Raw genomic sequence first — 15,896 nt, forward strand, 5'->3', positions numbered from 1 at the left:
ATCTGATACTTTGTTGAAGTTGATTAGCATTAAATTGAAATTCAGATTTTAAAATTTTCTGATGGTATGGATACATCTCACTATTTGACCCTATATACTGGACCAAAGTGAGTAATGAAGTAACAAGATAAACCAAAACTTTATTGAAAAGTTGATTTTACTTTTCACCCAATCAGGTTGGTGAAATAAAAGAACTGAGAGCCATAAGTTAGAAGAAATATTATAATTCAAGAGTTTCTAGCTTCTTTAAGTTGCTAAGGGATCAGGAAGTTAAAAGAACCAAACCAGGTGGAATGTTTAAAGAAGTCCTAAAAGTAGCTTACTGACTTTTTAAAAGAGAAAATTCAAAAAAGATATTCTATTATCAGTAATGCTTAAGATATCAGTATTTTCATCTATAGTTTACCACATGCAATAAACTGATAAAAGAAATATGATTTCAACACACTTAAAACTTTATTTAGCTAGACATGACAGGTTTCTTAAAAACAACAGATACCATTTCTATTAGGTTCATCTTCCTTCACGTTCTTCGAAACAGAAACAAATGCTTTTATCAGGTAACATGTGCAAAGGCAAACAAATGAAGTAGTCAAACTGTAATAAAATGGTTAATCTCGATGCTTCTTAGAAAATTTTATTACCCTAGATATTGAAGATGTTATTAAAAGACCTCCAAATCAAGAGAATGATCAACCTCAAAGGTTTCTTCTGCTTCTAACTTTCTTTCTCCATGTCCTTCCTGGGAATCATCCAGAGAAGCCAATGCCTCATTTGTGTCACTTGCAAAAGTTTCTCGAGATGCATCATCATATTCTTGAAGATTAAGACCTCTAATAGCCTGCTTCATCTTTTTCCCCAAGACTTGTATTCTCCTTTTCTTAGCAGCTTTTTTATTTTCATATTCCTTTTGGTTTTCAACATAGAAAATTTCCTTTAAAAAGACACAATGAACTTTATTAAAATACATTATTTCTCTGGTGGCAAAAGATTTCTAACTAGAAAAATGAAGGGGGAAGTGCACCGATTTAACTTTTAAAGACAACTAATGAGGAAAAAAGCTTCTTTTAAACATCAATCAACAAAAATGAAAGTCTAAGAGTAATCTATAGGTTTGATTATTTAGAAATTCCAATATATGTCACACAACATTGCCATTATAAGACTTCTTCTCAATTATACCTTGAATGAAATTTGTGGCAATGATAAGAAAGATAAGACATAATTATTATAGAGAAATATTTCATCACTGTGAAAAATTATGAGAATACACCTGTATAAATAAGGGAGATATATATGCTCCACTGAGAGAATTCATTGTAAAAAAAAAAGCATTACCTGAAGTTATTATAAAAACATTAAAAACTAATAGAATGAACTGAAGGTGGTGATAAATGCTAAAAATAGCAAGAAAACAACAAAAACACCCATTAAAACCTTTTTAGCTATACTCAAGGTAACAGGAAGATCAATGAAGTCAGGACAACCGAGAGCATCATCACTCGTTTTCCCCTCCCCTCCTCAACCCCCACGCGTCTTTTCAAAGGGACTATTTTTGGGATAGGGAAAATTATCTAGGAGTTGAAATCCATAGTAAATGAGGAAGATAAGAGAGCCCCTAGCTACCCTCAATTATTTTAAGTCACCAAGCCCTGAACTATCCTAGAGCACTAAAAGGATGGATGAGTGAGAGCCACTGTGAGAGATCACTGAAAAGACATGACGAATGGAAGACAATATTGTAAGATTTGAGATGCGTAAAAACATGGAAGATGACGGAGTCTTCAAATTGCTGAAGATGACTTAGACTCCCAGCAAATTTTTTAAATGTATTATATTAAAGGTATAGTGTAAACATTTAAAAAGGGAAGAAGTGAATAATCACTAAGAGCCAAATGGTTTCATCAAGAACAAGCTAAGCCATACTTACCTACTTTCCTTTTTGACAGCAATAGGGGACAGGTAGATCAGGGAAGAAGTTTAGAACTAATATGCCTAGATTTCATCAAAGTATTTAACAAAGTCTCTCCTGATATCGTTGTGGACAAGATGGAGACATCTAGGCAAGGTAATAAACTATTTTGGTGTATTTAGAATCAGGTGAATGATCAGACCCAAAGAGTAGTCATTAAAGACATAAACTTGGACTCAGGTTTTTAATGAAATATCCCAGGGAGCCATCCTTTTAAACACTTTTGTCAATGACTTGGATGGAGGCATAGATGGCATACTTTTAAGGATTCAAAAAGAACTCACATTAAAATTACAGGCCAAACTTAAAAGCTAGAAGTTAATAGGAATAAATGTGAAATCCTATGTTTGGGTTTTAGAAAAGGACAATGATGGCTGTGTGTCTCTAAGTAAGTCACCCAACCTCTCAGTTGGTGCCCCAGTCTACTTCTTGAGATTATAAAGTTACAGAACAGCTGCATCAGTGGGAGTTTCCCCCTTTAGAGCTCCCTGTATCAACGTATAAAAAAGAAATAAACAGTATAAAATGGGGGCTGCACAACTAGACAACAGTTTACATGAAAGATCGGGGGTTTAGAGGACTTCACATTCAAAGTCAACAATATGACATGACAGCTAAACAAAGCTAATGTGATCTGAGGTTCCACTGAAGAAGACACCATTTTTTACAATGAGGGAGGTAATAGTTCCACTGTATCCTAGCCTGGTCAGACCATATCTGGAGTAGTATCTATAGTTCTGGATACTACATTTAGGAAGTATCCAGAGTGATAAAGATGGTGGTGGACCATGCTATGTAAAGATCAGCTATAGAAACTGGGGATGTTCAGTTTAGAAGAGATTACGAGCCATGTGTAAAAAGATGCAAGGAGACAAATTTTGGCTTGATGTAAAGAAAAACTTCCACAAAGAGCTGTCCAAAATGGGATTCCCTAAGAAGCTAGTAGGTTCAGTGAAGTTCTTTCAAGCAAAGCCAGCTATCAGGGAGATTACTGTTCAGCTCAAGAAAGGTTGGATTAGATGACCTCCGAGGTCTTTTCAATTTTGAAATTCTGATAATGTGCCTGAAAATACAAAGTGTCCCTAAAGTCTGGACACATAAGGAAAAAAGGCATATTTTGAAATATTTGGAATATTAACACACTTTAGCTCCCTTGACTTCTTTTTCTCGGGTATGCTAAAGGAGAAGGTGTACTCAATGAAAATCACAGATGCAACACACTTGATTGAACACATAAAGAGTGAATGTGCTAAAATTGACGGCAATGCAGAATTATTGCATTAAATTCACGTGAATCTTGCAAAGCGCATCAACCTTTGCATCACAAATGATGGAAATCATATTGAAGATGTTATTTGTTAATATTCCCATTAAATAAAATGTTGCTGAAAATTTCATTCATTTCATTTCTTGACAATATGCATTTTTGCCTGTGTGTCCAGACCTTAGGAATACCCTGTACATAAGTTAAGAGGGGCTGGAATAGAAAAATTGGAAATATTGGGAGGTCAGCATGGAGTTGAGTTGACAGGGTTAAACTCTAGTTTTCAAATAGTCTCAATTCACTTCAAACATCCCAATGTGCTAAACAAAACCCACCTAAATTCTCAAGCCACTCACAACAACAAAATCACTCTGATTCAGGAACAAAGAGACAGAAGGTGAAGAAGGTCTAAAGTTTCTTGGAATTCAAGGCTTTTTTTTTTGAGGGGGGAAAGCAGGGCAATTGGGGTTAAGTGACTTGCCCAAGGTCACACAGGTAGTATGTCAAGTGTCTGAGGCCGGATTTGAACTTAGGTCCTCCTGGTGCTCTACTCACTGCACCACCTATCTGCCCCCACAAGGCTTCTTTTAAATTGCTAATTCACCACAGCAAAGCTATACCTCATAACCTGGTTCAAGCTCCAATTTTTGTACACAGGGAGCACAGATTCTCCAATACCACAATCATTTAACAAAATTTCTTTACAAGAATTCTGATATCTTACTTTGATTACAATAGGAAATGCTTTACTAGTATTCAGTAAAAAATGACTAGTAGAAGTGGTTGAGAGAACTGAATTTTAAGAGAAATAATACCACCACCTTTTATGCATATGGTACAGTTTCATTTGTTCCTTACAATAGAGTAGTAGTATGATCCAATGGATAAATACATAAAGCCAGGATCTGAGTTCAAACATTGTCTCATGTACTTGCTTACATGATGGGCAAGTCTCTGGTCCTCTCTTCTAAAATGGTGATAATAACTTATTTTACACAGGCTATTATAGATGAAGATATAAATGAAGAGCAAATTTGAAGGCATTATATAGATGTAAGCTATTACCATTATTAGAATAACCCTGTAACAAATATTATTTCCATTTTTCAGATGAGGTCTAAGCAACCTGGACAAAATAACAGAACCAGGAAGTGGTACAGCTAGGACTAGAATCCAGGTCTTTTGGTTCCAATGAAGGTTTTTTCCTCCTCTACCACTCTGCCCGGTCTAAAAAAGCACAGTTTTTTTTTTTTTTTAACCATAAATCATCCTTACAGCAAATATTTGCCCAATATGCATACGCACCATGTCTGCTTTCGAAGCATATGAAAAAAGGGATACAATCCCCTAACAGCAAGGATCAAATTGCAAAAAAGAAACTAACATTGAAGAAACAACAAGGAAACTATTCATTGCTAAACTACAAAGGTGTAAGGCATGGGTGGGGAACCTGCGGCCTCAAGGTCCTCAAGTGTGTCCCTCTGACTGAATCCAAACTTCACAGAACAAATCCTTTTATTTTTGAGGAGATTTAAACTGTGAAGTATGGATTCAGTCAAAGGGACACACTTGAGGACCTAGAGAGCTACATGTGGCCTTGAGGCTGGGCAGGTTCCCCACCCCTGGCACTGTAATGTAGCTCAGCATAAAATAAAATACTGAAGGTTTTAGTAGGGTCAGATGTGAGCTGTACCTTAGAGGACTGCTAGGTTTTCCACAGGCAGTGGGGAGGAAAAACTGGAATAGAGGCAGGAGAGAGCAGATGTGAGGAAGTAGTGGGAATTAAATTTGGATGGGAAGGGTCAAACAAACAATGGACTTGAAATTCATACAGAGAATTTCAGTTTTACCTTAATTTGTCCCTCAGTGATGCTTGGTGTGTTTTTCAGAAGATTCAGATATACTCCACCTGGTGTCCTTCTTCTGCTGCCATTCTACAGAAAGGAATATGAGAAGTATAATGAATTATATTATATTGTATTTTAAGGCAGTTAGGTGATCCAGTGGGTACAGCTCTGGGCCTGAAGTCAGCTTAGATACTTCCTGTATGACTAGCCAGAATTTATCTATCTACCTGTCTATAGAGAGAGCAACAATCGTGTGTGTGTGTGTGGGGGGGGGTTCGTATATAGCTGTTTGTTGTCTCCCCATTAGACTTTGAGCTCTCTGTGAGCAAGGACCTTTGACCTTTGACCTTTCTCTGTATCCCTGAGCTCTTTACAGTTCCTGGTACATAGTGGATGCTTAATAAGTACTAGTTGACTGATTGAACTCCAGGAACTTATAGAACAAATAATTAGGGAGTAATTAAATATTAAACTGTGTAGAATCCTGTCAGCAAGAGGGCAAGGGGAGGAGCATTCATATTGCCCCTGTGACAGGCCCTGTGGTTGATCCTCACAACAGCCTGCATGATAGGTGATGTTGTTATTCCCATTTTACAGCCACGGAAACAGGCTAAGTGGCTGAAAAAAGCTCGGCACTAAGGTTAAAGAGGACTGGGAAAAGTTTCTTTCAGAAGATGGCACTTTAGCTGAAACTTGAAGGAAGCCAGGGGAAGGGGGAGGCTAGTATCTTCTGGCTCCCTCCTGATGAATCGGTCTCTCTGGACACTCTTTCTAGCACTGGCTGTACTTGTACTCATACCCCACTGTTTACCGACCTTTACATTCTCCTTCCTTCCTCAGTAAGTTCAGCGCCTGGCTCAATCTTCCTTTCTTCCCCAACTCCTGCCCTGGTACTAGAAAGTTTCAATATATGTACTGTTACTTCATTCAACACCCCTACTTCCCTATTACTCAAATATGTTCATTTCCAATGACCTACTCCCTCCACTCCACCTCAGGAACATAAAAAGATGGTTAAACCATCGATTTTGTCATCACTGACAAATGTACCATTTTATGAATTCCGAAATTCCCTTATCTGATCACAATGCCTTGCCATTCCATCTCCCTCTCCGCCTTGCAACTCCAAGCCCTGCTCTTTGTATGCAAAGCAACCTCCAATTTCTTAGCCCCTCAGACTTTCCTAGACCATGTCTTGCACTGACTGCACTCTTTTCCCTTCCCCATCTTGGCCCCTTGGTTAGTCAGGTAAATTCTACACTGTCTTCTTCTTGAGTCCCTTGCCTCTTTATCCTATTAGAAGATCTTGTCCTGCTGAAGCCAGCCTTGGATTACTCCCACCTTCCATTGCCTTTGTTCCTATTGCGCTGCTAAATGAAGCTGGAGAAAATCATGTAACCATGCTGACCAGATCCAATATAACTTTATGATACATAATCTCAACTGGGCCATCACTGGGGCAAGGTAGTCCTTTTATATTCCTACACTAGCCACACTCTTTTCCCCATTTTGACCCCTCGGTCAACCAGTTCAACTCTGCACTGTCCTCTTCTCTTGAGTCCTATGTGTCTTGAGCTCCCTGAATCTCCATCCTCAAAAAATCCTCATTTGATCCTTACATACACAGTATTATCCAATTTCTCTTCTGCCTTTTGTGGCTAAACTCCTTGACAAGGTTGTCTACAATAGCTGCCTCTGGTTTCTCTTTTCTTCTCTCTCACTCTCCTTTTAACCCCTTATGATCCAGCTTTTGACCTCATTCCACCAAAACCCTCCAAAGTTATCAGAGATCTCTTAAATGCCAAATCCAATGGCCTTTTCTCAATCCTCATTCTTCTTGACCTTGCAGTAGCCTGACACTGCCGATTGCCTTCTCTTTGATTCTTTCTCTCCAGATTTTTGGAATACGACTGTCTCCTGTTTGCCTCCAATCTGTTCAGTCTCCCTTGTTAGATCATCATCCATGTCATGCCTACTAACCAGGGGAGTCTTCTCAAGGCCCTGTCCTGGGCTGTCTTTTCTACTGCCTCTACACTATTTCACCTGGTGATCTCATCAGCTCCCATGGAGTTCTTTCTAACTTCCTTATTAGAGTCTTCCTGTCTCCTTGATCATTGTTTGGGCCCAGATTGACTCAGAGTGAATGTAAATAGGGATTGTTTCTGTTTTGGCCAGAAACTCTAAGGGTCTTCCTCTCCTAGTTTGATTTTTTTTTCTTCTGGACCAGATTAAAGAGCCCATTCTTTGTCTCACTTTTTTAAATCAATCAATGAGTGGGCATTGGGTCAAAATGAGACCTGCAAAAGAATCTTAGCTTTAAAAGGCCATGATCTTCTACTGCATCTGAGACCATCTCCACTTGTCCTGATATTTATCTGGCCACTGGATCCAGATGGCTCTGGAGGAGAAAGTGAGGCTGGTGACTTTGCACAGCCCTCCTTCACTTAAATCCAATTCACCTGCATGTCATGGCATCACCTCCATGTCATGGTCCTCTTCAAGAATGAAGAATAACAACTTTGATATTACTCATGAAGGTACCACTAGCCTCCCAGTCAACCAGGTGGACAATCTAGGTGTCATCCTTGATTCCTTTCTCACCCTCCATATCCAATCTGTTGCCAAGGCCTGCTGATTTTAGCTTTGTAACATCTTTCAAATATACTCTTCTCAGACTATCCTACTACAGGCCCTCATCACCTCATGACTGAATTATTGTAATAGCCTGCTGATTGGTTTCCCTGCCATAAATTTTTCCCCTTTAAAGCCTATCCTCTATTCAATTGCCAAAGTGATCTTTCTAAGTATCACCACACACCTCTTCCCCCTCATTCAATAAACTCCAGTGGCTTACCATTTCCACTAAGATCAAATACTGTTTGGCATTCAAAGCCCTTCATCATCTGCCCCTACCCCTTTACCTTTCCAGTCTTCTAACACCTTATTTCCCATCACTTAGTCCTCAATCCAGTGATAATGGCCTTCTTACAGAAGATACTCTTTTAACTCCAAACATTTTTATTGGCTAGAACATTCTCTTCATTTTCTCCTCGTGTCTCTGGTTTCCTTCAAGTCTTGGCTAAAATACCACCTTCTATTAAAAAAAACCAAACCTTTTCCAATTCCTCTTTAATTCCAGTGCCTTCCCTCTATTGATTATCTCCAATTTATCTTTTATCTTGTTTTTATAATTGTTTTCATGTTTTCTCCCCAATTTGACAGACTTCCTTTAGAGCAGGGATTATCTTTCAACGTTCTTTGTATCCTCAGTACTTAGTACAGTGCTGGGCATTTAGTAGGCACTTGATAAATTTTTACTGACTGACCAACTGAATGAAGCAGGATGAACCAAGGGCACACAAATCCAGTCCAGATGTTCCTTCTCCAAGTGTGCAAAGCCAGTCTTCAGGAAGTAAGTTGGAAGAATGAACAAACAAAATAAGCATCCTACCATAAAGAGCAATAATGATGACAGGGGTGCTTAAGACACAAACCCAAAAGAAGAAAATGACTCCAAATCACCAAGTTAAATTAAAATTCCTAGAACAGATAAGTGGAAGTTTGAAAAAATTTTTAAATGATTTTTATAAATCAAATAAGTACACTAAAAGAAAACATTAAAGAAATGAAAGGGGGAGTCAAGATAGAATAGTATGAGGATAGCCTAGCTCCTGCAGCATACTTCTCCATAAACATCTAGAAAAAAACCCAAACTAAGTACTGATCAGAAATCCAAGAAAAAAATCATAGTGAGTCATTTTTTTTTAGCCCAGATTGATTTAGGGAGACAGCAGTCTTAATGAAACTGGGGACAGTATCTGACCAGAAGTAGAACATTCTTGAAATATAGGCTGAAAGAGGTTGTACACTGCAGGGCCTCAAAACCTGGTACAGGGGGTGGGAACAAGTGCTGCCTGATAGCTTTTTATTTAATATCTAGTTCTGGGTCACTGATCCAGGGCACAGCATCTGTTCCCAAAGGTGATATTCTAGGATAAGGCATAGTTTCAGTACTGAGTGAGTGAGGAACAAGTTCAGAGAAGAGTCTCAGTTCCAGCCTTCAGCTTGGTTTGAAGCCTGCAGTGCAATAATCAGGGCAGGAATCCCAGACCAAAAGAGAACTTAGAGTTCTATTGCTCTCAATCAGCAGAGCTTCCCAGCTGAGTCCTGCAGCTGTCTACCAGAACTTCCAAACAGAGACTGCTCAATGGACAACAGCTCAGACTAAGGTAGAGGTCAGGTTCACAGACCAAAATGGCAACTATCCAACTTGGTCTGGCTTGCAAAAGTTTTAAGGTTCTCAGCCTGACCTGTCCTTAAAATCCTAGAATAACAGAAAATTTGGTATCCCAAGAAAACAGAAGCGGTTTTTTTTTTTTGGACCAAGAGGACAAAAATTAAGTTTACATATTCCCACTAGAAGCATGCAGAGCCCAGCTGCAACATAAAGTCCAAAGTAAACAAGTAGGCTAGTAGAATAAGAAAAGGAAAAAAAATACCACCATAGCCAGGTCAGAAAGACCTGAGTTCAAAGATGACTTCAGTCACTTACTAGCTATGTGACCCTGGGCAAGTCATTTGACCTGCCTGTGTCAGTTTCCTCAATTGTAAAATGGGGATAATAATAGCATAGGGTGGCTGTGAAGATTAAGTGAGATAATATTTGTAAAAACACTTAGCACAATGCTTAGCACAGAGTAGGTACTTAATACTTTGTAAAGTGGTATTATGGTGATAAGGATGCTCGACACACAAACCCCACAAAAGAGAAGGACTCCTAAATATTTACAGGCAAAGCCTCTAAGAAAAATACAACTCAGGCACAAGTCCAACCAGAATTCTTGGAAGAGATGAAGGAAGTTAAACAAAAACCTAAAAGATTACTTAAAAAAAATAAAAGAACTAAAGGAAAGAATGGGGGAAAAATGAGAGCTATGAAGAAAAATTTGGAAAGAGAATTTAATATCTTGGAATAAGAGGTATATAACCTTGCCTAAGGAAAAAAAAGCCTCCCTGAAAATTAGAATGGACCAAATAGAAGCCAATAACTATGAAACAGTAAGAAATGCTCAAAGAAAGTTAAAAGACTGGGAAAAAAAAAAGAAAATTCAAGGTATCTCATGGCAAAAACAAATGACCTGGAAAACACATCAAGGAGAGATATTTTAAGAATCACTTTGCTACTGTAAAGCCATTACCAAAAAGACACAAAACAAGACAACAATAAAATAACCTTACTGAACCCTACCGTCCCTGATGGAAATGGTACTTTCTCTCCTCTTTTACCACCAAACCTCTAGAAAAAGCCATCTATGCTCACTGTCTCCACTTACTCTCACCCATCTTTTCAATCTGGCTTCTGACCTCATCACTCAACTGAAACTGCCTTCTCAAAGTCATGTGATCTCTTGTCAAATCCAACCTTTTCTCAATCCATATCCCTCTTGACCTCTCTGCAACATCTGACACTTTGACCAGTTTTAATTTTACCTTCTGGTCTAGTCAAGTTGATGACCAATGACCTAACCAGTCACCTACTACTAAATTCTAAAACTAATTCTACATAGATGGTAAATAAATAACTGAAGGCAAGTTTGTCCACACAAGGCAAAGAAAAAAAGTATACCGTTTATCTTACCATTATTAAAAGTCCACCATTTTGTTCAACTTCTGCAGTTTCCATCAGAAGCTCAATTGCTTTTTTGTTTCCAATTATTCTTACTACTCGGGCTATCAGGTCTTTCTTTGGTTCCTGAAGCCTACAAAAGGAGCAAATAGGTAATATTATTAACCTTACTGTTTATTTTACACTGGTTGAAAAATAATTCTCCTGCATGTGAATTCACAGAAAATTATCTTGCATATGGCCTTTTTTAAATTAATTTTTTTCAATTATCAAGCATTTATTTTTTGTCTCTCCCACAATATGACCTTAACACTGTAGAAAGAAAGAAAAAAATAACTTGTAACAAATAAGCAGAGTCAAACAAAACAAATTCTCATATTGGCCATGTCCAACAATGTATGTTTCATTCTGCATTTTAGTCCATCACCTATGTCAGGAGGTAGGTAGCATTCTTCATCAGAAGTTTTCTAGAATCATCTTGCATATTATCTTAAAACTATTTAAAAATAAACACAAATATCAGCTTTTTTCCAAACCAAGCATGCAAAGAAATTAAAATATTTCTAAAATCTCAAACAATAACAACCTCTTGGGGTAGCCATAAAAGTGAAGTTATATTGCATAATCTTTAGCTCTAAAATTTTACGATTCTATCTCTACTACCAATTTCTCCCCAATATCCTAATTTTTTATGTAGTCCCACCACTGAAAACTGACAAATGATCTCTTGAAGAGAAAGAAAGCATCCCTTAATAAAAGTATTTGTTCTATGAAGTTTGGATTCAGTCAAAAGGCTGTACTTAAGGACCTAGAGGGCCACATGTGGCCTGGAGGCAGCAAGTTCCCCACCCCTGCAGAGCAATTATACTCCTAACACTTTTTTCTTCCCTTCCATCAAATTTAGAATTATAACAAATGAAAAGTCTGAGAGACACAGTTTCTGGGTAATTAATAATCAATTTATTAATTATGGCTAGCAATTAATCAATAAAATGAGGTCAGTGGCCCTCTTGGAAGCCAAAGACAAACCTTGGATGCCCCTGAATGCTTAAATACCCTTGGAGAAGGGGTTGTCCTTAATGGGTGGAAATCGACTCCGACTGGTTAACAACTGAATATTGTAATGAGGTGGGCTTATTTTAATGAGGGGCTGGGAACACCACAAAAGGCCTCTAGCCGAAGACTGCATTTAAGCTGAGTCATGAAGGGAGTCAGGAAAACTAGGAGGAAGAGGTGAGGAAAGGGAACATTCCAGACATGGTGGACAAGTACAAAGGCCCAGAGAGAGAGTGTCATGCATGAGGAACAGCAAGTATATTAATACAGTAAGTACATGGAAAGAAGTATAAGACAACAGGGAAAGTAGAGAGGGGACAGGCTGTGAAGAACTTCATTGGACAGACTGGATTTGGAGGTGATTCTGGAAACCACTGTAGTTTGATGACTAAGAAGTGACTTGGACAAACCTACACTTTAGGAAAATCACTTTGGCAGTTGAGCAGACGAAAGAGGGAGAGCACTTAGAAAGCCACGAAATAATCCAGGCAAAAGGCAATGAGGGCAGCAGATGTTTGAGTAGGGCATGTACACCAGAGATGTGGTAGAGACAGAAATGACAAGATATAGTAACAGAACGGCTTTGTGAAATGTGAGTAAGGAATTAAGATGCTTCTTGGCTGAGTGAATAGGATGTACCAGCAACAGTAATAAGGAAATTAGAAAGAAGGGAGTTTGGAAGAAAAAATCCATTTTGGACATGTTAAGTTTATAGGACATCCAGTTCAAGATGTCCAGAAAGGCACCTGGTTATATAAGACTAGTCCTCAAGAGAAACTAGGGGTGTGCTATATCTATCTGTCTAAACATATATGAGGGGGGAGAGAGAGGGAGAGAGGGAAAGGGAGGGAGAGGTGGGGGAGAGGGAGAGGGGGGGGAGAGAGAGAGAGAGGGAGAGAGGGGGAGGGAGAGAGGGGGGGGGGAGAGAGAGAGAGATCTACAAAGAGATGATAATTGAATGAAAAGGAGTGATGAGATAAGCAAATAAGATAGCACTGAGGAAAAAGAGTAGAGGCCTCAGGATACAAAAGAGATAGAAAACTTAAATCTAATTATTTTTGATAAAAACCTTTCCTTGCACATCGATAAGCAAACACATGATCAAACTTACTGAATTAAAAAAAGTCTGACAAATTGTTCCACAGGGTCCTGTTCAAATTTACGTTCATTACTTTCAAGTTCCTGCCATGTCTTCCCTTATTATCAAGTTTTAAAAATAATAACACACAATCATGTTCCTATAGGAAAATATAATCAGAATTCACTTATTTAATACAAAATCACTTAAAATCCTACACCAAAATGATAACTATACACACACTTGGGCAACTAGGTGGCTCACTGATAGAATGCCAGCCCTGGATTCAGGAAGACCAGAGCTCAAATTTAGTAGCTATGGAAGCCTGTTTGCCTCCATTTCCTCGTTTGTAAAATAAGGTGGAGAAGAAAATAGCAAACCACCCCAGTATCTTTGCCAAGAAAACCCCAAAGGAGGCCACGAAGAGTCATGACTGATTAATGGAATATACACTTACATTAGGCACATTTGGTAAAGAGAAAATTTAGGGATGGGACAATTAATCAGACTCATGTGAAGAGATAGTTAGCTAAGGACTTACCTGAAAGAAATTTCATCTGCCACTTTTTCTTCGGGATCCTCTTCCGTAATCTCATATCGACCTTTATAGTTCATCTCTAATCTGTTCCCTAGTCTGTCTTTGACAGGTCGTTTCCGTTTCGTATGACCCTGTCCATTTTCTTCTTCTTTTGGACCGGCTTTTTTATCATGCATATGTTCATCTAACTCTTTGTCTAGCTGTTGAGTTTGCTGTTGTGATCCCTTCATTAGCTTCTTTGCCAGCAAATAATTGTAAGTCTCTGACTGTCTGCTTTTGTCAATGTTGCCCTCCATCCCCAGTATACCGAGTTCATTAGCCACCGCATCTTGACTTTGTTCCTGTAGCACTGCACCCCATATGTTGTTGATTTTCCTCCCTCCCAGAATATGTTGTTTCTGATTGTTCTGCACAAACTGAAAAGGCTCTGGTTTGGGAAGAGGATTAAAACATTTCTGTCTCTTTCGTTTCCAAAGACAGTTGTCATCGTCTGAATCAGAAAAGCTTTCCTCGCTTGATTCTACACCCTTAATAGTTCGATAATGTGATACTGGAGGGACTGCAATGCTGCTCTGGAAAGGCCTGAATGAAATATTGCCATCTGGTACTTTCTGTAAATGAATAAAACACAATCAGCTTCGCAAAAGGTTTTAAAAAAAAAAACAACCCCCAAATCCTACCACGTTAGCGTTGCCATTTTTAAAAAGAAAAGTAATTCAACAGTTATATTAAACCTGGCCCACTCTAAAACAGCACTAGACTCCAAAGCAAGTCCTGTGACCAAACTAGTTTCTAGTTTTCAAAAATTTCATATGGAACTTGACAATTTTAAAAATACAAAACGCTACTGCTAAAGCAACATATTTTCATTAATAACATTTCCTCCCTAACAAAAACCGCTGCCGCAGCATAGAATTCTAATCTGGGCTCATCAGCTCTAATGGGAATTCTTGCTATAGATTTTTAAAAATTGCTGCTAGTATATTTGAAAACGGAAGGCTAAACAAGGGCCATCTGAACTAACCTTTCCTTTTTAAATCCTTCTCTTTTGTGTTTAAAACAGTTTCTTAACATGACCTTAAGAACCAAATAAAGGTGATCTGGATTACGTCTAAAAAACAAAAACAAAAACCAGTTCCTTTTAGGCTAGTCTGTGGTTGCTTCTGTATTAGATGGAAAATGCCTAGTGGGCCAGTGATCCTGCGCCTGCATTACCTTTAATGCTATGACATCCATGAGAGGGCATCAGCTTTAAATGAGCATTGAGTAAGTGTAACTTGTCTGACCACCTAGCATAGCCTTAAAAAAAAAAAACCACCCTAAAACTTTATTATTTTGTTAAGTCATCTAGATCCACATCGGTGAAACACCCGATAAGAGGCACAAACCGGATTTCGTGTTTAACACAAATTATTTAATAAGCAACAGCAAGCACGGAATTTCTTCACTCAGGTCATGTTTCAGCTGCAGAAGTACATCCCTCTCCCCCTTCTCAAGAATCTGGTACTTGGTTCAGGAATTAAGCCTAAAACGTGGGAGGTACAAAAGTGAATCCCGCCAACATGGTCCTTAAAGCCTGTAAGCCCAGGGCGTGCATCTGCTGGTAACTCCCAAATGAGGAGGGTCGCTCTACCCACGCAGTCTGGCATCCTTTCTGCAGACTGCCGCCTACGGTACCAGGGGGTTAGAGGGAATTCCTACCCAGCCGGCGCGTGGAGACGCGCAATGGCATCCTCCCGCCTCCAAGGCCGGCTCCCTAGTCATTCTACAGAACGCCGCCGCTCCGATCCCGGAACGTGTTCACCGCGCTCGGTTTGATGGACTGGCGCGCGGGTTCTGCGGGGCCCGGTTCTCCCGACCCGGGGCCTCGGGAGCGAGGCGGGGGTGACGGTGACGCGCCCCCCCTCCCCTTCCTCACCAGCTGCGGGGGCTGCAAGGGCTGCTCGCTGTTCGTGGTCGCATCAGTCATGTCTGAATCCGACTCGGACAGCTCGCCGTCTTCCATCCCCCGAACTTCGAGCGCCATTTTCCACCTCTCAGGAGAAACCGTATCAAAAGCCGCTTCCGGCAGCACGGCAGGAAGTAGTTCAGCTAAGTTCCTTTTCCTTCTCTCCCGCCCTGGCTTGTGGGGAGGGATGGGCCTGGCTCGCGCCCATTCTTCGCCCCTCCCTCTCCCCGCCCACGGGCCCCCGCCCCCACAGGCACCGCCACTCCTCCCGCGGGAGGTTGGGGAGGGGCTGCACGGCCACGCCCTACGCTTCGGGCAACTGAGCTCAGGCTGCTATGAGATTTTCTAAAATTTCAAGTCAAGTTTGTCAGTTTTAAAAGTATAAAATACTAACTCTACAAGAACGTGCTGCATTTGTAATGGAGTTCTCCCGGAGCGGCAGACGTTTTAGCTGAGCTAGTCAATGCTAATTCTAATAATTCCATGCAGCCGTGCCCATTTTACTGCTCAGGAAAATGAGGCCCAGAGCGTTTGGATGACCACCCCCAAAGCCATGTAGTTAATTAG

At 39.7% G+C, this 15,896-nt stretch overlaps 1 protein-coding gene across 1 annotated transcript; it reads right to left on the reverse strand.

Annotated features, from left to right (window-relative positions):
* Window positions 1–432: 432 nt before the first annotated feature.
* PHAX (phosphorylated adaptor for RNA export) lies at window positions 433–15,494 on the reverse strand. Its single transcript, XM_036742134.1, has 5 exons — window positions 15,300–15,494; window positions 13,385–13,992; window positions 10,722–10,842; window positions 5,087–5,170; window positions 433–934 (listed from the first exon to the last, which is right to left on the reverse strand). Exons 1-5 carry the CDS (start codon window positions 15,405–15,407, stop codon window positions 665–667), a joined length of 1,191 nt encoding a protein of 396 aa, XP_036598029.1. The 5' UTR covers window positions 15,408–15,494; the 3' UTR covers window positions 433–664.
* Window positions 15,495–15,896: the final 402 nt, after the last annotated feature.

This window comes from Trichosurus vulpecula, chromosome 1, assembly GCF_011100635.1.
Source record: "Trichosurus vulpecula isolate mTriVul1 chromosome 1, mTriVul1.pri, whole genome shotgun sequence".
In the NCBI taxonomy this organism is placed as follows: domain Eukaryota; kingdom Metazoa; phylum Chordata; class Mammalia; order Diprotodontia; family Phalangeridae; genus Trichosurus; species Trichosurus vulpecula.